General features: G+C 37.4%; 1 protein-coding gene across 3 annotated transcripts in view; it reads right to left on the bottom strand.

Moving 5' to 3' along the window:
• The window catches only part of LOC147338250 (uncharacterized), a 35,275-nt gene extending 21,587 nt beyond the window's left edge, over window positions 1-13,688 (bottom strand). For 2 of the 3 annotated variants that reach the window (XM_086260195.1, XM_086260192.1), the window contains exon 1: window positions 11,881-13,688. In XM_086260195.1, the coding sequence (XP_086116321.1) occupies window positions 11,881-12,057 (177 nt within the window). In that variant the 5' untranslated portion in view covers window positions 12,058-13,688. The remainder of the gene's footprint in view (window positions 1-11,880) is intronic. The other variant, XM_086260193.1, reaches the window with a different exon arrangement.
• Window positions 13,689-22,810: the final 9,122 nt, after the last annotated feature.

The following is a 22,810-nucleotide window of genomic DNA, read 5'->3' as shown; positions in this document are numbered from 1 at the left end:
GAAGTGGCCGGCATGTCACAATAAAATGTTCACAGAAGTAATGTAGTTAAATTTTTTTATATGCCCTTTCTTGGTTTGATGCATGACTATCCACAGAAATGGCATACAGATACTGTTACAGAAAGACCAGATTAAAACTTGCATAGTTCCTTACTGACAAAAGTTGACAAAAAAGGATCAATAAAGGAATCTTAAAATTTATATCAAGATTTCACAAATCGAACCTGGCTTGTTCATTATAGCTTGTGAACGGGATTTATTTCTTCTACTTGCCTCGGGTCATTGATTAATTGATGATGATTCTGTGCACCTGTGTTAAGTTTTGCAGATGTACGTATGCCTTGATTGTTCTTGTTTTCCATTTTGTTCTGTAACAGTATAATAGTGCCTTCTTTTTATCATTACAATGCCATCCACGACAGATTAGAGTACAAAATCATGGAGCAAAAATGAGTCCAAAACATAAAGAATGTAAGAATGTCTGCATGCTGACTCTGCTGCAGCTCCCAACCATATAAATTTATTAACACACCACTTGGACTTGAGGATTATTGGATTGATGAAGATGTGTAAATCAATGTCAGGGCTACACTTAAGGCACAGCACTGTGGAGATTCCTCAGACTATTCTGGAGTAGTTTGTTTTTCAAACTGAGGCGAGTATTCACAAGAAAGGTAAAATGGAACATGTAAATGTCACACTTTTGCACACTGTACAAAATCTAGACCTATATTGTGAATATGCGTGCATGGATAAAATATTTCTAGTTTTACTTACTTTGGCTTCCATAAACACAAAAAAACTGTATAAAACATGTAAATCTGGGCCTAGATCAACTTAAAGAACATCAAAAACAAAAGCCACAACATCAGAAACAGCAAATCCAATAGCTGTCTCATTAGGCTGGTTGCTATTGATGTATAAGCTCCCTTCAGCAAACAACATGAAGCTCCCACTGTTCCTCAGAGTCGATGAGTCAGAGTTGCACTATGCATGGGCAGCAGTACTCACTGGTATTGTATCAGAGCTGTCTATCAATATTCTTTTCATGCTCATGATCAAAACAGAGGACTAGACATTTGCATGCTCAACATTTACTTGTAGCTATGTGCCTTGCTGCAAGATATGTAACTGACTACAACTGTAGTTACAGTAGCAGCTCAGTGAAACTGTCGTTGGAAGGAACATCCTCTAGTATAGAAAAAAATCAAACTTTTTATATGATGCAGCGGCACTAAAATAAGATTAGTCTTCATTTTTAGGGAAAAGATGGGGAGAAATCAGTCTTAGCAGTGGCCACATAAACTGCAGCTGCAGCAATATTGAAAATATTAGAATTAACATCTACGTAAACCTGGAGGCCACAGCATCCCACTCTCTTTGTGACGTGATCAGGATGCAGCTCAGAGCAGACTGCAAAAAGACACCTAGCCGGTTTTCTCTAACATAAGCAATGTTCAATGTTTTACCTTCTAAAGATGATTTTAAGATATGATGTCTAAATGTGCTAAATCCAAATTGTGTTCTCTTTAGTAACTGGTTGAAATGAGCATGTTCCACATCAATATTGTATGCATAGTTATGACAAGTTGTACAGAGGCACAATTTTACAGAGGAATAAGAGCAATAGAAAGTACTTGAAAACATTTGAACTGCTATGGGATGTACTAGTATAGACTCAAGATTGGAAGGTGCTGAATTAAACCTAGAACATTACCTGCATCGATCTATTAAGCATCATTTGAGGAAAGGTGTCTGCACAAAGCCGGAAGGATAAAAACAGGTAGTAACCATCCTGTTCACCCTCCTACCATGTGGCTACTGATACAGAAATATCTGCTGCTGTTTCTTTCCCAGCGTTTTGTTTTAAAACATGCAAAATAAATTGAATTCCTATACTAAATTATTTATTTTAGTATTTAAATTTTTGTTGTTGTTTGTTTTGTTGAGCAATCTTGTGTTGCCAAATGAGAGTTAAATGATCTCTTATGATTCTCCACAAGAGTCCGAGACATGACAATGAAATGTGGCAGTGATATTGTCAGGTTATAGTAATTTCAATGTCATCCATTGAGAGAGAGAGAGAGAGATATGGGCTGTATGTCGTGCAGTTAAATAGTGAGCAGATTCTTTAGCACAACCACTGCAGTACCTACATGTTAACAAAACACTAAAGCAGTGGTCTAAAATTATACATGAGGAAAGCTTTTCTCATTTGCAACTCTGAGTTGTTTCATTAAAAAACTAATATTTAGCTTAAATGACATTATTTGAGAGTATGGGTATAATTAGGGGTGGGCGATGTAAACGATATATGATAGAAACGATATAAATTTGGCCAACGATAGAGATTTTGACTATATCGCTCTATCGTGATAGCGCATGTTGATGATGTCATCAAGCTGCGCCTGTTTTGGTCGAAAGCATCACAGCGGCTACAACCATTATCATCTGCAAATTATGCCAGGTGACAGTCATAGCAAAGAGATGAAGCACTTTTGAAATATGGGGAAAGCCAAAAACTGCGCTACCTCCACTTCCATAACGTTGATTCATTAATGTTGAATTCTCTTGCAGGAGTTCTATTCCCATGTTGTTGCAGTGTATTTATAACTAACCTCGTATTGTGGATGAATAATCTCAGTTGTTCTCCTGACTGAAGTTTGGCCCGTGTACAGCATCCTGCTATGAGATTTCATTTGTCCCTGACCACCAGAATCCCTCACGTTAACTTTTATCGAGTGGAAAAAAAGTTGGCGTTCATCCTCCAGCTTCACTGTGCTAATGTTATGCTAACATAGCTGTGTCGCTAGCAATCATGTAGCACAACATTATATACCAGGCAGTCCAACTTCAGTAACCCTGCAAACGCCATTGCTGTTTAGTTTTCTGTCTTCATTTATGTCGGAAGTGGTAGCAGAGCTGTACGTTTTAATTAGTTTAAAAAATATCTCAGTCAGAACATGGCATGTCATGTTTAGGTGGAAACTAGCAGGCTAACTTCCTGTTAACTTCTAACTCCGTTACATTTAATACAGTTTTCATGGATGCCTGGATGTTAAACTTAATTGTTACACCTGTTAAAGCAGCAACACTGATGATTTTATTAAAGATGAAAGAATTTAGACCGTTTTCAACTCTCAGTGTTCGTTTGACTTTGGGACCTGAAGCAGATGGAGTTTTGGACCCAGATTACTCCGCGAAGCTCCTCACTACGGCAGCCATGATGCTCTGACAATCCATCAAAACATTTTTTAACAGATTTCTGCACGCCAAAATCGGTTCGAGGTCAGTAAGCACAACCAGAATTCATACATAAGGCACACTCGATTTTTGAGAAAATTAAAGGATTTTAAGTGTGCCTTAAAGTATGGAAAATACATTATACAGAAGAAAAGAATATATCGCGATATATATCGTTACTGCACGTGCTTCAAATTATATCGCGATATGGATTTTAGGCCATATGGCGATATGGCCTAAAATCCAGCCCTAGATATAATATTAGTAATTATTCCCGAGGCAATGGAGAGATTTCCACCTTAAAAGCAGCAACCTATATACCAGATAAGTTTAGAGGCACCAGCTGTCACATTTCTCCTCTGCCTTGGATTGTAGTGTGAAGTGCATGGCATTGGCTGTGCCACACAAGAGAGAATAATGATAGGGAATGTCAGCTGTGATCACAGTGCAATTTTAGTGACAAGGATTACAAAGACTTTGATGCATGATCACTGCTCTTTTCAAGACTTTGCCAAACCATTTGATTCACAAATGCTATTCAAAACATTTGCAATCTCACAGCAGAAATGATGACCGCTGTTACTTTGATATAAATCCCTCAACTTGAAAAGAGACGTCTTAAAGATTTATACTGGGATTAGTTTGAAATATATGATGTGTATGCATTGGTTTCACTTCAATTAAAATATATTTATGCATTTTAGCAATATTCTATAATACTACAGTTTATGACACTAATTGCAACCCTGCACTGCTCTCACAGATCACTTGTGTGGAACGCAGCATTGTCAGATGTGTCCCTGCAGTGAGAATATGTCAAGCTTTATTTCTTTAATAGTACTCTGAATGTCTGTATGCTCAACCATCTTAGCAAGGTCTTCTATCACCCATCACTCTCTAATTATCTCCTCTTAATATTATTCCCACAGTTATACGATTGAAGTTCAACTGTTCTGTAAAGTTGTAAAAACAATAGACAAATGTTGGAAGATAGTGATAATACAGAGAGATATAAAAACACAAAAAGTGTGTGTGTTTTAATTTTAACAAGTGGGTAATGAAACTGATGAATTGAAATTAGTTTTAAAAAAGGAAAAAATAATGTTTTGTTGTGCGTTAAAAATTTCATATTTGACAATTCTGTCTTTTTAATAGTCAGGTGTCCATAGAAAAGATATGGTTTTTGCTCTGCTTGTAATCATTTCTTTTGTACTCATCAAATGAAGGTAAAATCAGGACACGCAAGCCTGAGTTAACCAAATCAAGACACTATTTTTCTAAAGCACAATAAAAATGACCACGTTTCCTGGTAGTGTCACTTTAGGGTCACATCACAACAGAGTGGGTAATTTTCCAAGTGTTGAACTTAAATTATACCCACTTTTATTTGACTAACAATAAGATTCACAGTTTGTGAATCTTAAAATGTATTTGTACACAAGCATGGTTGATTAGTGCTCCATTGTGATATCTGCTGCTCAGTTTGGGTAAACCTGAAAGAACATGCTCATCATAGGTTCAGTTGGTTCAGGTCAAAAAGTGACGAAGCAGTGTTCCAAATAAGTTATAAATAGCACCTGGGAGCGCTGCATGAAAAATGGTAGGCTGTGATTACTAGTCCACATTTTTCCCTCTGTCTGTCACTCTTGTAAGCTCAGACACACACACACACACACACACACACACACACACACACACACACACACACACACACACACACACACATATATGCATACAATTTCACTGGTGAATGCTGGTCCTCTTATGCCTTGGCTGGTTTGAATTACTGGGCTATGCTGAAATCTACATCTTTCAATATGCATTAACACAAAGCCATCAAAAGTCAGAAACACACTGGTTCCTGTAGTATTGCTTTAAAATTCCTTGGATACATCTACAATTATTCAATCTTGGCTGTGCTGCTGAAAAGACCACTACCAATCATTCCACCACTGCTAAAACAAACAATATTCAGGGAAGACACGGTTACAAACTGAGGCGCACGATAGTGGAGTGCACTACCACTTCACAGCAACTGAATCCAGGCTAAAGCCTTTCTGTGTATAGTTTGCATGTTTTCCCGTGTGTATGTGAGCTTCGTCACACAAAACCCCCCTGCAACCCTAAATTGGATAAGCAGAAGAAAATGAATGAATGAATGATTACAGATAGAGTAACAGATTTTTAATGCAGCCAAAATTATAGGCGTGGGGCAGGTTATGTGGAAGAGGAAGCTCTGCTACAGTTGTGTAACCTAAAGTGACCCAGTTTATACAACGGAAAAGCTTGCCTAGATAAAAATCACTGCACCACATAAAATTTTAAGAAGACTTATTTTAAGATATATTACTTTAATGTGCTTTCTAACTGAGATATTTTTACAGGAATAGTGATCAGCGTGTGTTGTTTGCAATAAAAAGTTCAAGTTATAGAGTTTTATATTTCATGCTGAAATATATACGCTCCGCCTGTGCCGCTGGGTTTCCTCTGGATGTGTCTTTGATTCAGCTCCCCCTAATTAATTGATTAACTCATATTTTTATGGTCCTTGGTTGTGTGGATAGGGTGTCTTAATGAGTAGGGTAAGTGAGGACATTAAAAAACGTTGTGATCAGTTTATCACTTGTACTCAACCATTTCCATTATCAGCACAATAAAAAGGGATCCATCAACAACTAGAAAAAGAATGCAACTGCACTCTGTCGCTCAGACTGCCTTTCGCTTAGATCGCTTTTCAGTCAATAAATTATCTGTTCTTAATATTTTGTCACACTCTGTGTTTTTGTCTTTATGGTGAGAAGGATTCTTTTTTGTCCTTGGTCTATGCTCCCAGTATAATAATGCCACCAGCCCACCTTTAGTGAGTTTCCTGTTACCACAAAACTCACTGAAGGCCTTCCAGGAACAATGTTGCCTTATGCTGATTTTCTCAGAAACATAAAAACGTATTCATTCACATAATTATTCATTCACTGCTGATGTTTCCTTGTATCCACTCATATGACTTTGATGCAACTGGAAACCTTGTACCACAATAATAAGTTTAATTCTTTGTGACTTAATCAATATACCAAATGGTTTATAAGAAAGAAGAAAATTCCATTGAATGAGAAGTTGAGTGGTTATTATTATTATTATTATTATTATTATCATTATTATTATTATTATTATTATTATTATTATTATTATTATTATCAGTAGTAGTAGTATTACTCCAACTACTGAGAAATTGACAGGCTGTGTTTGTAGGAGTTATTTATGAAGTCTTGATTGCTCCCCAGAAAGCCAAGTAATGAAGTGAAATATGTTTATTGTGGTTGGATATGTATAATGGGCTTGTGATTAGTTCAGGTAGGTCACGCTGGTGTAGCATGAGAATATTGTCAGCGATTACATGCAATAATAGTCTGCTGTATTTTATCTGGCTTACTCCCATAGAACTGGCTATCTCCCCTGATTATCTTCTTCTTTATTGCTTCTGGACTTTGTGTTTAAATTCCCAGTTGATTAAAATATTTGCTAAATACACATTTTCTGCATCAGAATGCAGAATGCTATTCACAAGGCATGATAAATGTACAGGGAGTTCTACTGTTGGTAAGGAAATATTGAGGGAATAAATTTTAAATACCTATAAGCAAAGGCTGTTAACCTTTATGAGTCAAATGGGTGCCATGAATGCAAATACCATGGTTGTAAAGAAAGTGAAAACCATGCATTTTAAAAAAATGGAAATACTATTCCAGCAGGTACACTTTTTATTCAGAAATCCAGCCCCTCCAATAATCACAATGTAACAAGCAACCTATGGCAGTTGCACCCACAAAAAAAGATTCTTTCTGAAAGAAACCTGCTGAGTCCACCAAAAACAGTGAATGTGCGCTGACTTCACTTTTACACATTTAACACCACTCCTCACTCCAACTGAGTGACCAAAGAAGCCTGTCATGGCTGGCAGAAACAGATGGGAATGTAGCAGAAAGCCAATGTTTTGTGAAAGTAAAGCATACCTGAAGCAGAAATTATCCATACTCTGGGTGGATTTTGAAATATGGCCAGAAATGGACTATTCTGACATATATACTGTGTATTTCTCATTTGAACAAGTCCAATAAAGAAATCCTGAAGGCACCCAGAAACATATTATGCTTGATTTTTGCTAAATCATGATTTCAGTCCCGCAGGCAGTACAAAGCAGAACAGAACAGTTGCAAATGTGATTTTGCCCTTGACTGTATTTAACACTTTAGTTCTAATACCACACTTCCATTTCTTGTTAAATGGCAGAGGTCCATTTGTTACTTTTTTTCTTTATCGTTTATCTTTATCAGTTTGATAACAGTGATTCAGTTGCACAACTCATATATTAAATGTTTTGTTTGCGTCTTGTTGCTTGGACTTTCACAGACCAAATTTTCATTACAAGTATTGATTCTAAACATGAGGTTTGGATACTGTAAGTTTAACTTTAAAGGTCATGTTTGCTCTCTGTGCAAATTTGAGGTCCGGGCTGAAGTCCCACATTCAAGTGACCAGAACAGGAATCTAATAATAGTAGCAATATTGACAGAGGATAGCAGTCAGAGTTTAATGAAGGTTTTATTTTTTTCTCTTTACTCTTGTGCACAGTACTGTGAAAAAGTGTCCAATCCTGATTTCATAGTTTGATATTTGTCACAATTATACATGCTTCATATCATCAAACAAAGTTAAATATCAGACACAGAGAACCTGAATAAATACAAAATTATTTTTAAAATTATGCTTTAATTTTAAGGGGAAAAGCTATGAAAACCTTCCTAGCCCTGCGCGAAACAGTAATTGTCCCTCTTGTTGAATCATTAATTAACTGTAATTAACCACATTTTTTGGAAAGCTGTGTTCAATTTCACTAGCCGCACCCGAGCCTGATTACTGCTTAAATAGCTCACTTAAATAGAACCTGTCTCACAAAGTAAAGTAGGCTAAAAGATCATGCCATGAGCTGAGAAACGGTCATTAATACTAGAACCGCCAATGGCGTCATTTTAACCTTCTGGCATTTTAAGAATCATGTAACTCTGTTCAAATAAAACCCCATCATTATCATATTTCATGATTTTTTCAAAAACTGATCCTTATTCATTGAATTCTGAATTTTGCAGTGTGTCAGATCAAAATAAATAAAAAATATGTCCGCTTATACCATATAGCATGAGCTACTGAATGAAAGAGTTGCCCAGTCACCCGTCTGAATTTTACTTTATGATCTGTAAATCATTTTTTTAAACTAATAAAACCCCTAAAAAAAATCATCTTAAATGCTTTTTTTTTAATAAGAAAAATTAGATGAAAATTAACAACTTAAATTTAAGAAATTACTCCTTTTGCCATTACTGCTGTTGTTGCAGGAGGGGTCAAAATTACCCCTCCTGCAGTAATAGGGAGTTTGGAACAATGGTGATTCCAGTGTTAAAAGGGTTACAAAGCTATGTATAAGGATCTGGCAGATAAATTATCCACAAATGGAGAAAACCTGGAAAAGTAGTGAAACATTCCAGGAGTGTACAGGCCTTCCAAAATTACTTCAGGTGCACTTTGATGACTCATCCGGGTGGTCACAAAAGAACCCAAAATAACATTAAGACTAGGTATCCATAGTTGCTGACCAAAAATAACAGAAAGACTAATCTCACATTTTGATAAAATAAATAAAAAAAATAAAAAAAACAATTCCTAAAACTTTTATGAAAAATAATCTGTGGACTCGTGACACAAAATGTGAAATTTTATGAAAGGTTTGAGTCCTGTTGCATTTACGCTAACACAGTATTTCATAAAAATAACATCATCACGATGGTCTGGGGCTCCTTTGCTGCTTTGGGATCTGGGCTTCTTGCCATTACTGGTAGAACCAGGAATTATGCTCTCTACTAGAAAATGTTGAAGGAGAATGGCCATCTTAACTTGAATTATGGAGTATGATCAGAAACCCACCAGCAAGTTCACCTCTCAAAGTCTAGAATTAACTTGGACTGGGATGCTTTGGCATGACCTTAAACAGGCTGTCCATCCCGGAAAACCCTCCAGCGTACTAAATTTAAAAGAAAAAAAAGGCAAAGAAGAGTGGGCCAGAATTCCCCCACAGCAATATGCAAGACTCATTACCAGTTATTGCAAATGCTTGATTTTAGTTCTTGCTGCAAAGAGTGTCACAATCAGTTATTTGGTTTAGGAGGCAATTACTTTTTCACATAGGACCAGGCAGGTTTGAATAACTTATTGGTATTAATAAATTAAATCATCATTTAGGAAAGAAACTCAAATATTCCACAATGCAAGCTGAGCATTTTCTCAAGTTTGAAGTTTAGATTTAAAGTAAATGTGATATGATTTACTTGCCTCATTACTCAAAAGTGAAAGGTTGATCATCAAGCCAAGGTTTTGTCTTCTTCCCAAGTACCCCATGTTACATTTTCAACAACACCTCCAGGTTGCCACCTGCTTATATCTATTTGAAAGCACTTTGGCACTGGGAAAGATGTAACTATCCAGCAGTTGTAATTGCAGGATAGTTTTTATACTGACTGTATACCATTATTGCTAAGGAGTTTAGCAGAGTGTAGAGACAAACAAGTCATAAAAATGATTTAAAACGCTTGTGAGTCCAAGCACATGAATCCAAACGTGAATTTAATAAATACCCACATGCGCACATGTAGCTGAGATATAATGTACGAATTGTGAACATTCTCAAAACTGTATTGTACATAGGTTATACTTTTTTATTGTGTGAACTTTATTTTTGTGGAACTAAGGTTCCGTGTGTTATTGTTGAAGTGGGACATTAATCAGTGTAACGCCACCTGCGGCCACATTGCGGGTGTGGGGTTTCCTAGCCAGAGCTGTACGGACTCCACACTGGTGAGGCACGCTTTCTGTAGCTCTTCTCCCTGTACTAAATTATCCATATAAATTCGGTGCATTTGTCTTTGTTAAGTATTGGCTCCTAGGGTTAAAAGCTCTCAAAGTGTTTTCAATCGCTTTGAGTGAGAAAAATGATATTTGGAACTGCGCTTTATCTGTTGTATCATCCGTTTGTGTGGAACTGACTTGTGTTAAACAGGGTGAGGAAGAAGCCTGCTGCCGCTGTGTGACACTGATTTTGCTGCTGCACTCTGTTTTATAGGTATGTGTAAATGTGTAGTTTTTGTTTTATGTGTATAATGAGCTCATGTCCCGAGGCTGTGCTCTGAGCAGTATCTTCAGCCATGTTGGGAAGAGTTAAAAAGTTGTTTGAATATGTATTATGCAATTGACCTATTTTAATGGGAATTTGAATGTTATACGTTATTGTTAGTGATTCCATAATTGTCTCTGTTTTACCCCACTGTAATATTTGATTTTGAAGTGGCGGTTGTGAAAATTATTATTTTGATAAGTTGTATTTTCTTTTATATGATGCAAGCAGAGCTGTACGGACTCCACACTGGGTGAGGAGAAGCCTGCTGCCGCTGTGTGACACTGATTTTGCTGCTGCACTCTGTTTTATAGGAATAAACCCTGTTTCCAGCCAGTCCGTGTCTGTTGTCACAACGCAGTCGACCATTTCACATCTGCTACACACACACACACACACACAAACATTCTAGCACATGTACACACATGCACATTGTACTGTTGTGTATCTAGACACAACCTTGAACACCACACTGAATTGATGAGACTGTGCAAACAAACTTCAGTCTGCTGGACTCAAATGTCAAACTGTCTCACTGGGATGCTCTTTTTAACAGACATATGTCACCCTCCAATTTGCCAATGGCCACTTCTGGCTTTTTTCTTTTCTGTTAATTGCTTTAGGCACTTGCTACCGCCATATTTCATTTTTTTCTGGGATTAGAGGAGCACAGCCCCCTAAAGATTTCCAAGCCTCCCCTTGTGAATAGAGACAAGCAGTAATACAAAACAGACACCAGGGAGTCCTTAAGTGATACATCCATAAATGTCATCAAAGGCTTTTATCAAAAATTACGGTTTTATTCACCATACTAAGACTTTACTTGCAGACTTAATGTGTAAAATTCTGAATTTTCAGCTCATTCTCTCTATGAGATTTGCTCTTGTGTTTGTGAATGACCTTGATCAGACAAATGATTTCATCCTGTTGCCACTATGCACAGTGACAAAGGACAAAGAGCACAGAAGCATGGTTGTCAAGGCAACATGGTTATAGAAGGCAAAAAGCTGATGTGTGCTTACACACACTTGCAGATACCCACTTGCAGATACCCACTAACTCATTCTTTGTCAATAGCAGCTTTGCCTTCCTTGCGGATATTAAATGTTTAAGGACTCTGAGAGGCATTGACATTAAATAAGACAAAAAGGCCTGCATATAGCCTATGTTACAGTAAGGGAGCACAGAGGACTCATGGTCCAAGCAGTGCCAATGATTCTGCCAAACATACAAATTGTAAAATTTGTTGAACTGTATATTTTAATTGGTATAATAATTAATAAATTTTAGTAGCAATGTAATCTGTATATTTAAAACTGTATGAAAGGCTGACTTATACACACAAATACCCGTTTAGGTTACTGAGTTTCTTCAAACTAAAGAGCTATGAAGTAAACTAACAAATTTAACACAATTACCCTGCAAGACGGCAGCACGGTGGCACGGTGGTTAGCACTGTTGCCGCACAGCAAGAAGGTCCTGAGTTCAATTCCACCATCAGGCCGGGGTCTTTCTGTGTGGAGTTTGCATGTTCTCCCCGTGTTTGCGTGGGTTCCCTCCGGGTACTCTGGCTTCCTCCCACTGTCCAAAGACATGCAACTTGTGGGGATAGGTTAATTGGATAATCCAAATTGCCACTAGGTGTGAATATGAGTGTGAATGGTTGTCTGTCCCTGTGTGTTGGCCCTGCGACAGACTGGCGACCTTTCCAGGGTGTACCCCGCCTTTCGCCCTATGACAGCTGGGATAGGCTCCAGCGCCCCCCGCGACCCTGAAAAGGATAAGCGGAAGCGAATGGATGGATGGATACCCTGCAAGACACTTATTAAAACTTTATATTGTTATAAGACAAATGACTGTCATTCAGCAGTTTTGTTAAGTATTCTTTCTTCACATGCACAAGAATTATAATTTCCCGGCATTACCTTGCTCTGTAATGCAATGTTACAAAATAGCCGTGTATCAAAATATGTACCGAAAGTCTGTGATTCTTTCTCTTTGCCAACTGTAGAGAAAGTGGTATGAAATCTTTGTGGAAATATGAAAAAGGAAAGTATTACACGCAAAAAAAAAATCAGCCTTGTGTAAGTCGGTCAGAGTATAGCAAAGCAAAAATAAACAGCTATAATGTATTTTCGCAGTGATGCATGTATGTCATAATTTGCAAGGAAAAGCACCCAAATGCCAGACTGTGAGACAGGCAGGCAGGTTGCGAACAAGGCCAGAAAACCAAAACATCAGCAAATAACAAACCTAAAAGCATTAACTAAAGTCCAAGAGTCTCAAGTAACCATAGAAGCACTGGGAGAATACTAGTGGAGAACAAACAGATACTGTGACAAAGGCTATAACAATAGCAAATACAGACTAGAACTGAAATATAATCATAACAAATAGATTGTATAAGGAAAATCAAAACCCAAAGCATAAATAAACGGGATGGACCTTGTACCTCACTGAAAAAACAAACAAACAACAACAACAGTATTTTATCTTTGGATTTCATACATTCTGTGATTCTCTGATCCTGAAAAATGTCTTTTGTTAATACCTTGCTGGCTTAATTTTTTTACAGTCAGTGGTCAAACTGATGGCTTAAGTTCAGTGTTAGATCCCAGTTACCCCTGTACAGGTGGTCTGGACCAGCTCTCCATCCTTCGGGTCAGAGTCCCATCCATTTACTGTTTTAAGGAAGTAATAGAATGAATGTCCACAATTCTGACTTTGAATGCAGATAGATAATTTTTTATTGAAGCAAGATTTCAGCAGGGGTTAGCAAACAGCTCAATTGCAATTTAATCAATTTAATCAGTCAAATCCAAATAATCAATTTATCACACTATATTAACCCTAACTATTCTGTTGCTAAATGACTACAACCGTTGTTGAGGTGGGTCTTCTTTTAGGAGGGAAGGAAGATCATTGTGCACACTGATAGAATCCAGCTCCCCGCTGTGTTGGCCAAGTCCAAAGGAAAGATAAAGTGTAGCCCAGTACAAGGCTCCCCGTCTTCACCTTCTTGACTCCGATCCTAACTCAGCATATGATGAGTAGGCAGTTCAAAATTCACAACCCAATCAGTCGATCCCCGGTGAAGGGTTATGACTCCTCCTCTTGCTGTCCCTCGCTCGTCTTCTCACCGCGGATCTTCAGTCTCTTCTCAACCTACTCACTGGCTGGGGACTAGAGGGAAAAAGCCCCTCTCTGATTTTGCCTCCCATCTTTATACACCTCTACGGACCTGTCCAGACATGTCTAGACATCTTCCGGACGAAAACACCATCTATGGACATGTCATGTTCCTCCTTTGCCCCCCCCCCTTTGCTCTTTGACGCACTGGCATGACTTGCAGTTTTGGTGCATTTCTTTTTCTTCCACTCCACCCAACAATGCTGCAGCTCAACTTCCCTAATAACTCTAAACAGAAATTACTTCTCCTTTTTCTCATGTCTTAAGGACCGTTTAACTCATACACACATTATGGTTTTTTATTAATCTTTTAGCAATGCAATGCATACACAACTCTTTTTATTTGATTTACGCTTTAACAGACACAACAACTTCCATTATTTCCATTTGTGACAAACATGCCGGAGACTCTCACATTCTTCTGATACCCCCCCTTGAGATCGCCGGCTGCCTCACAACTCATGTAACAGATCGTTGGCTGGGACTGTCAGGGTCAGAATATCATCATCACTTCCAAACGGTGGAATCAGTTGAGGGAACTCAGGGGATGGAGTGAGGCCTAATTCCCAGGAATCTAGGACTGTCATCTTGTCCACAGTTGGAGTATCTGTCAGGGATCCTGATGAAACAGAGTCATACTCTGAAGAATGAGTATGAAGAACTCCATCAGTTCTTCTTGCTGAGCTTCTGCTGTTTGATCAACCAATTGCTGCTGCTCTTCAGAAACAGTAGGCACTGGGCTTGTCGACCCAGCTTCGACGGTTCTAGCAGAGAGTGGAGTTCGACCAGTTCCTCAGAGATATCTGAATAGAACCACATCATTACCCATACATTACCCAAATACCACTGCTATCATTGTTTTGTTTTAATGCGTTTTTTAATCACAGTTTGTTGTCAATGAGGAATAAATTCTGTGTATCTGATTTAGTTTGACTGAAGGAAAGCAGTAAATACCGTGTAACCCATTAATTTGCTTCTCAGATCTTGATGTGACTATGCATTAAAATGGTTACAAGAGATGGACCTTGTATCTCACTGAAAAAAACAACAACAGTATTTTATCTTCCAGCTCTTAAAGTGAGTTAGACATGTTTCAGGTTTTTGGATTTCGTACATTCTGTGATTCTCTGATTTTAACATTTTTATAACAACTGGCGTGAAAACGTTTGCAGAGGGTTAAGGCTAGGATATAATTTGTGTGAAAACACATGCAAAAAGAAGAGAAATGAAGATTAATAACATTTTATTGATGACGTCAATAGCAGGATGGTTTTGTTTACGCAGAATCCCTTCAGCTGATATTGTCTACGGTAAATCTCTGCTGAAGGGATGAAAGACATTCTTGGAAAAATATTGATGAGTGATGATGATGGTGTCTAACACATTCCAATATCTGCCCTCTAGGTCTTCTGCCCCTCTAGAGGGGGAAAAGGAATTAGATAATGTTTTTATTTCTCTTTAGCGACCCTTGCTGTATAACTTATATTTTACCATCATTTTACCCATATGTTCCATTAATTCAATCACTTGTCATTTGATTTATGAAGATTCTCAGTACACATTTTAGGTCAAGGAAAAACTGTTTGCTCCATTAGTATTTTGCCCTTATGTTCAAATTAATTTGTCACTTCAAAACAACATAGGCCTTAATTAGCCTTTTTGCAGCATGAAATTCACAACAAGCAGAATCATCATGAACTGTGTTATAAAGTTAACCCCCGTTAAATGGTTAACCACTTACAATTTTAAAGGGGGAATCCCCACAAACCCCTTTGAGCAGGCACTTTGCCAAGGCTGGGGTGTTAATATTCCCTTTCAACAGAAAGGAAACCTCAAGCAGACCCAGGCTCAGTGAATAGTCTCAGAGCACACATAATATTACACATACCACCACACTAGGGGTGGTATGTGTAATATTCACTTTATGCATTTGAATGTCATTTCAGCTCTCAAGCTGGTACCATAGTGGATTGTTGTCATTTAATATATAAGACTAGTCAGTTATAATAAACATTTATTTATATTTCATATGCACTTAGAAACATTTATGTGTTATATATGAGGCATACGTTCTCATGGAGAGTATTAAAGTAATTTCTCATTTTCTTTTTATTAACTACACAATAATGAATAAATAAAAGAGGTTTTGGAGATTCAGACTTTGAGTCTGGCAGTATTGCATTTGAGTAGTGTCTCAGCTCTGACTAACTGCCTTTAATTTGCCTCTAAAAGACTGGAGTGCAGCTGTAATAAGCAGACTTAATAAAGTGAGTACTATCAAAACAAAAATGCAGAAGGTAGATCATTGAGATGTTCACATAAAATGTGATTTTTGGATTTTGTATGCAATCCCACAAAATGCCAATTTCATAAAAGGCTATTTTTTCTATCTATGTCTTGTAAATCAATGATCAATTAATCATCTTCAATTTTAAGGCCTTTTTTGTGGTGAGTGAAATTTGTCAGAAATAAAATCAAACAGCATACATTGCTGTCCTGTGAAAACACATTTCTTATGTCAAGCTTCATTAATCTTCTTACTCAATCGCATCCACAGCAGTCCTTGGAAATACTTTCCTCTTTCACAACTGGCCCTTGGAGGCACTCTGAGAAATGTACCAAGAGAGAGAGGAAGGTGGTTGAAAAAAATACTCTGATTGATTTTCCCATCATGACTTGAAATAGCATATTTATTGATTGCTTATAGGGAAGGGGAGGGTGAAGGGTGAAGGTCACTGACGAATGGTGTGATGTTAGTAAGGCATTCAGGCTCTTCTCTCAGCTTTTCTAAAAAGAATAGTGCGGTGACGCTTTTGCTTCAAGGAGACAATATAAAATGTGTCAAAAACTAATTTGCATTTGTTTTCAGTAGTTCAAATTTGTTATATTTGATGGTAGAAGAGAAGGCAAGTATTTTGTGTTTTTTTACTTATTGCTTGTTGCATGTTATTACTCGTTAGGCAAAATGTTAATATTATATGAATGGTTAAAGTCAAATCTACTTTTGACCTCATTCAGCTGCAACATCAGATTCACTCTAACAGTGTAACAAAATGTTACGCTTCAGTTTTTCCTTATTTACTTTTTCCCTTGGTTGATAAAAAAAAAAGAAAACCTGCATTTCATTTAATGGCCCAGTTCTTTTTAATAATCATCATGATCAGATCTGCAATAACTATGCATATCTTTAACGTTATGTTGAGTATTTGAAACACTGAAAATCTGTGGCTTTTATGATAGTAAACTCATTTGACAGAACTGATCTGAAGATTAAAAAAAAAGTCTTTATAACAAAAGAGGAAGCCAGCAAGTTCCCACCTCTGTGTGTGTGTGTGTGTGTGTGTGTGTGTGTGTGTGTGTGTGTGTGTGTGTGTGTGTGTGTGTGTCAAGGTGTTTCTCTAGCCCCAAACCAATACTGATGTAAGTTTGCTAATCCCATGAAGAATTTAGCGAGAAACATGTTTCCTGCAGGCAAAAAAAATGCCACATACAAACACATATACTTGCCTTGTGATTGTAAAGTAGAAGAATACATCATAGATTGTAGATCATAGGTTTAGACTTAACATCTTGATTATTTTATATCCTTGTCAGCTCATATGAAATGGACATAATAGGCTGATACAATCATAATTATATATGGAAGTAGAATCACACTTTATTTCTAATTCACTCCCAGATTTATCATTATTTGTGTAATTTTTGTTCTTTCTCTATTAATAGTTTTTCTTCTTTACACTCTTCTTTTTACATGAATAAGCTAGAGTATCTCAGCTGCTTTCCTGTACCTAAGATAAAAAACGAAAAGATCTAAGTTAATAAGCTTGCATCCACTCCTCCCAGCTGTTAATAAGAAAAGAAATTTGAACCAGTGTGGTTCTTTTGTGCAGAGATTGAACTTGGACTTGCCTGTGGCTTCTGGGCATTGCAAAAGAATTAAAAATTTCCCTCACGAGGATATTTGCATCCTGAAATGATATTATTGGCTGCCTTGATGAAGCCGACTTAGCTTGCTACTCTTTCAGTCCCAGAGCTTTGACAGTTCCTGCCAGTGACTGACAGGAATTTCAAAAAGCTTATAATGCTAAAAAGGATTTGAAATATCCCAAAGCAACACAAAACAGCCTCTATAATCCCAGAATCATTTGGCAGAATTCAAATTGCCATTTTAAGTACTGTATATTTCATACAATTCCAGCATAAACAAGAACTTTCTTTAGTGTTTCTGTATTCCTTAGGCATGTATGTGCACTGTTGTAATGGCAAAACCTCAAAAGCAAAAGTATGTCTAGTAGAGATGGTACTTTGGGGGTACAATTAACCCCTTTGAAGAACAGATATTTCTCTGTACTCAAAAATTACTTCTATTAATTACCTCTATTAAAGAACATACCAAGTCCTTTACATTTTTTATATGAAACCACTTCATTCATCTGCTACTATTAGGGTTTTAGCAGCTCTAGTTATGTAGGCATCGTTACTTTTCTATTTTGCTCAAACTGGTTGATGAGATGTGAAAAACAGTTCAGCTTCAATCAATAGCTAAAATACTCCCTTATAGTTAGTTCAGGGTTGTAGGTGGACCTTCTCTTTTGTCTAGTGTGGGTCTGTGATGACTAAGCCACATGTTCTCACACCCACACACAACTTGAATTACAAGATTACTGTCCTGTGCAGTTATAGTATATGTTAAAGATAAAAAGGAATGCTTAATTCCCAGAAAAGCCAAGCTTCTCTAATTGATTAACTTACACAACATTATACTAAGAACATTAACCTTTACCTTTGGTTTATTTATGCTTTTTCTTTATGAATCTGATCCTGTGATCACAATGTACAGATGGATTACATGAATGTAGTCTGGAAGTACCTTAAACATAACTAAGCAGAGTACTAGTACTCTTACTCTACATAATCTAGGCTCACTACTTATTTCAGTTAAAACTAAAGGTAATAGGCTATGGAACCAAGGCTACCAGATAAAATCCATCTGAGACATAAACGTTTACATTATCCAAAATTTACATAATCCTGAAACTATTTACTCGATGACCGACCCTCACTGTTGGTAGTGATTGAGATAATAAGATTTTGGATACAAGTGGTGAAAAGGGGATTCTTTTACAGAATACCTAGACTGGGCTCTAGGAACATGGTAAGACGCTCTGTCATTAGGTAGGAACACAGAGAAGACTTCCTCCACATTGAAAAGAATGAGCTGTGGTTGGTCAAGCGTATCTCACGTGGATGCCTGCTGGATGCCTCCTACATGAGCTGTTCCAGTGGAAGAGAACTGGAAGGACCGGAAAAGACCCAATATCATTTGGAGAGATTGCACTCTCCCTCTCTCTCTCTCACTTGGCTTTTTGAATGCATCAGTGGATGGATGGACGGATGGATTGATTTATTCTATGCTTGCAATATTTATGTTCCACTGACCACCAAAATTAAATGTCTCTCTCTGTTTTATTAGATAGAGACGTGGCCTTGAAATTACAAGATTTTTGGAAAGACAGCAGTTGCTGGAACAAAAATTTGGAGGTTCTCTGCGACTAATACTGCTGCACCCATCCATCCATCCACCCATCCATCCATCCACACTCTTTTGTTTATTCAATTCATCGTCCTGGGGAAATATATTTAGATTTATTTTATTATTTTTATAGATTTATTCTTTGTTTTAATTACAGTGTGCTTTTTAAAATAATATTTGATTTGAGAGTGAGACTTTTCTTTTGTTTTTACATTTCTATTATTGAGTGTTTGTTTTGGGTTGTGAACTAATATATTCTTCATCTCCAAGAGCCATCTGTCCCTGCTGTAGAGTTTAATTACTTTACAAACAGACACAATCTTTTACATCAAGGCAGTTCACAAGTCTTACTAAACAAGGCGAAGACATTGGTGATCGACATTAGTTCTAATGCATTCAGACCGTGGTCATGATTCCCTCAGGGATCTACTTTATTCATTTGCTTTTGTCTGTTTGGATTCCAAGATACACATGCCTTGCCGTGCCCTCGGGAATAAGAGGTTGTTCAGAAAGATATTCTCCTCCTAAAGAGCCCAAAGGTGGAGTGGAGAGATGGACTGGTGAGTGGGAAAGAAAAGTTATTTCCTTGGACTGGTCAAGGATGTTAAGAATCTAATGTCTCCAAGGTCAACAGCAGGTATTGATGATGAGGCGGCATCGAAGTCTAGATTTTAATTTGGAACGCTTCTATGAAACAGACTCGGCAGTTTCATGAAACACATTCACCCTGATGACATTGAAATGTCATTCAAGGAGGACTATTATATTAAACCATTATTAAATGGGTTTGCCTCTTACATATGACTTCAGCTACAAAAGGCACCGCAGAGATGAAAAATGTTCAACTTGAACATAAAAGCAACCGTGCAGTCTGTGACTTTTGAGCCTAATGTCTGCAGCTCATCTGATGGGATTACACCTCAGGAACGGGGGGGAAAAAAATCTGTGCTCCTGGACTTGCATCATTCCTCACATCAGATGCCCTTTTCTTAGTGCAGTGAGAGAGATAGCAAAGGATTCTGACAGAGGAAGTTAAAGGGGAGAGATAGGAGAATGATAGAGTAAGAAGGATGTATAGGAAGGAGGAGAAAGAGTGGATATGGAAAATGACAATATAATATGATTTGATTTGTGGGCCAGAATGGATTCTCAGTGCCCAATTTCAGAGAGGAGAGGCAGAAAAGAGCGAGGGAGGGTGAAGAAGACAGTGGGTGGAGGAGGTGGGTGGAGTGTGAACAGTAGGGCCATGGAGTTCATTTAGCAACGGCATCGTGAGATGGCTTGACAGCTGCTGGTGGAGGCATTAGGCCGCTCACTTTAGTCCAATTTTGCTTCCCCCCCGTAGCCCTCTCTGTCTCTAATAGCTGTCTTTGTCAGACCTCTACAGTCCATCTCTGCTATGTATGTGGTTGCTATATATTTTAGTGGCTGAGCTGAATCATAATAATTACAAAAAAAGCAAATTCGTAGAAGAGCTGTAGGCACCAGGGTATTTGGTGACCTTAAATTGGGAAATTTTACTTCCTCAAAGATTGTAGCTCATAAAGTTTGGGACCAAAGTGAGACGTCACATCTGCCATTTGAGAAAAGTGACAGCTGCTGTCAAAAAATGACTGACAGAGAAATTACAAATCAGTTCTGACAAATTTGATACCCATCATCCATTCTGGAATTAGGAAATCAGCTGTTACTAAGTAATTTCAGGGGGGGGGGAAATCAAGGAGACACACTCTTTGTAAAATAAAAAATATATAAAAAGATTTGTGATTCAGTGTTAATTAGTCTAATGTTACAAATATTCATTTGTAATATAAAAAGGAATTTATCAAAAGAGAAACAGTTTGTATTTTTTAATATGCTGGCACATCTATTATAGTAATCATCATACTGCAGAATATGCAATGAAACTGTGGTCTAAATCAAGGTGAATCCATTTGCAGTCTACACTTGAACAATGTGACAGTGGTTTTTGCTAGCAGCTACGAAACAGCCATAATTGCTCCTTTCAAGGACCTGAAACCTCTCAGAGAAGAGCAAAACAACATTACCTTTTAACAAATGTATCTGTCTCATTCAGTTTCCAACCATGTTTCTCTTTTTCTCAGTTTTTGGTTGAAAGAGCATTAGTGATGTAAGAAATGGAGTAATATTTCTTGGAATACTGAACACTTCATTGGTATAAAAATGACAAAATACACTATACATAGTAAGTTTATAGAAAACACATACAATCCCTTCCTTGCAGAAGAGTGAATAAGTGATACCCTTGTAAACAAGCCAATGATACGTACGATACCCTTACAACATATATTTTAAGATAAGGCATTGTTGACAGTGTTTAAGTAATAATGGTGTGTCATTCAAATATGCATGACTTTGCTTTTTTGCAGAATTTTACAAAAATAAGCTGCAAAAAGATATTTTCAAGTATACTGTTATCTTCAGCTGGTATCATGTGTCTTTAAGCTTTAGCCATGGATTCCGTTTAAACGGAGATAGCTGATCAAACTAAAAATGGCAAGAGAAAAATCGGCTTTAAAGGTACAGTCAGTAGTTTTTGATAAATATACACTAATGAATGTGTAAGTAATTTTCAAGAAGAAGGTCAACAATAATTTTGCCCATGACTGTAAAATGACCAAGTTACACCTTAGGCTGGTCTGTTATTCTGTGTTTTATAAAGAATTAATTATGCATCCTTAAAGTCCTGAAATTGTGACTCAGATTTCAATAGCACCTACACATGTATACAGTGTAGCATAGAGCTTTTCTATTTATAGAGAGATGATAGTGAATGAATGTGACTGAGATTCTGCGTATACTTGTGTCTGTATCCGTCTTCATCATCCCCGACTAGACCGTAAAGGTACACTTCATTTATATATTTATATTCCCGGACTATTTCAAGAGTTGTTAGCTCAGAAAAACAAAGTGAAAGATTAAGACTGAGGCCAAACTGCATTTGGTCGTCCTAATCAACATTTGTATGGTAGCCGCTCAGTATGCTGTTGCTGCTGTCAAAAAAACAAAAACAAAACAAAACAAAAAAACGTTTTTTGGGGGGAGAAAAAAAAGGTCATGAAATGTTAACATCCTGTGTGCATGCATACTACCTCCGCATTGCATGCTCCACACAAGGCTGTTTTGTCCTACATGCCAGTACATGTTCATTTATGTTGTGAGAGTATAGTAAAGTACCTCTCTGTGCCGACAGACAGTGTTGTTCTACTTTGATGTAAAAAGGGGTCGTGTCTGGCAGAGGGAGAAGCTATTATGGCTCCTTTATGGATTATGAGGCAGAAGAGTGACCCTTGTCTCAAGGTGAACATCAGTAGCTGCCCTTGTCACAGTCACAACACTGCTCCCCATTACGTTATAGTCAGTGGCCCTGGCAGTGTGTCATTGCAAACAATATTGCTCTTAACAAGATATTTTGTGTTGTGATGCTCCTTTCAAATCGTATTTTTCCTAAACCAGGGTAAAAATTATATCAAATGTTATTTTGATTTTCTCCTGATATAGACACATGATTAAATAATCAAGACTGACTATGCTAAAAACTACAAAAAATTATTTGGCACATATGCTTTAGGAAACTCAATAAATGCACTGTAGAAAATTAGCAT

This window comes from Aulonocara sp. 'chitande type north' Nkhata Bay, linkage group LG2, assembly GCF_057382095.1.
Source record: "Aulonocara sp. 'chitande type north' Nkhata Bay isolate Kocher_YH1m ecotype deep benthic linkage group LG2, A_spYH_male_GT1.1, whole genome shotgun sequence".
Lineage (NCBI taxonomy): Eukaryota > Metazoa > Chordata > Actinopteri > Cichliformes > Cichlidae > Aulonocara > Aulonocara sp. 'chitande type north' Nkhata Bay.
Note: the sequence above shows the minus strand (reverse complement) of the source record. Positions and strands in the feature narration are given on the sequence as shown.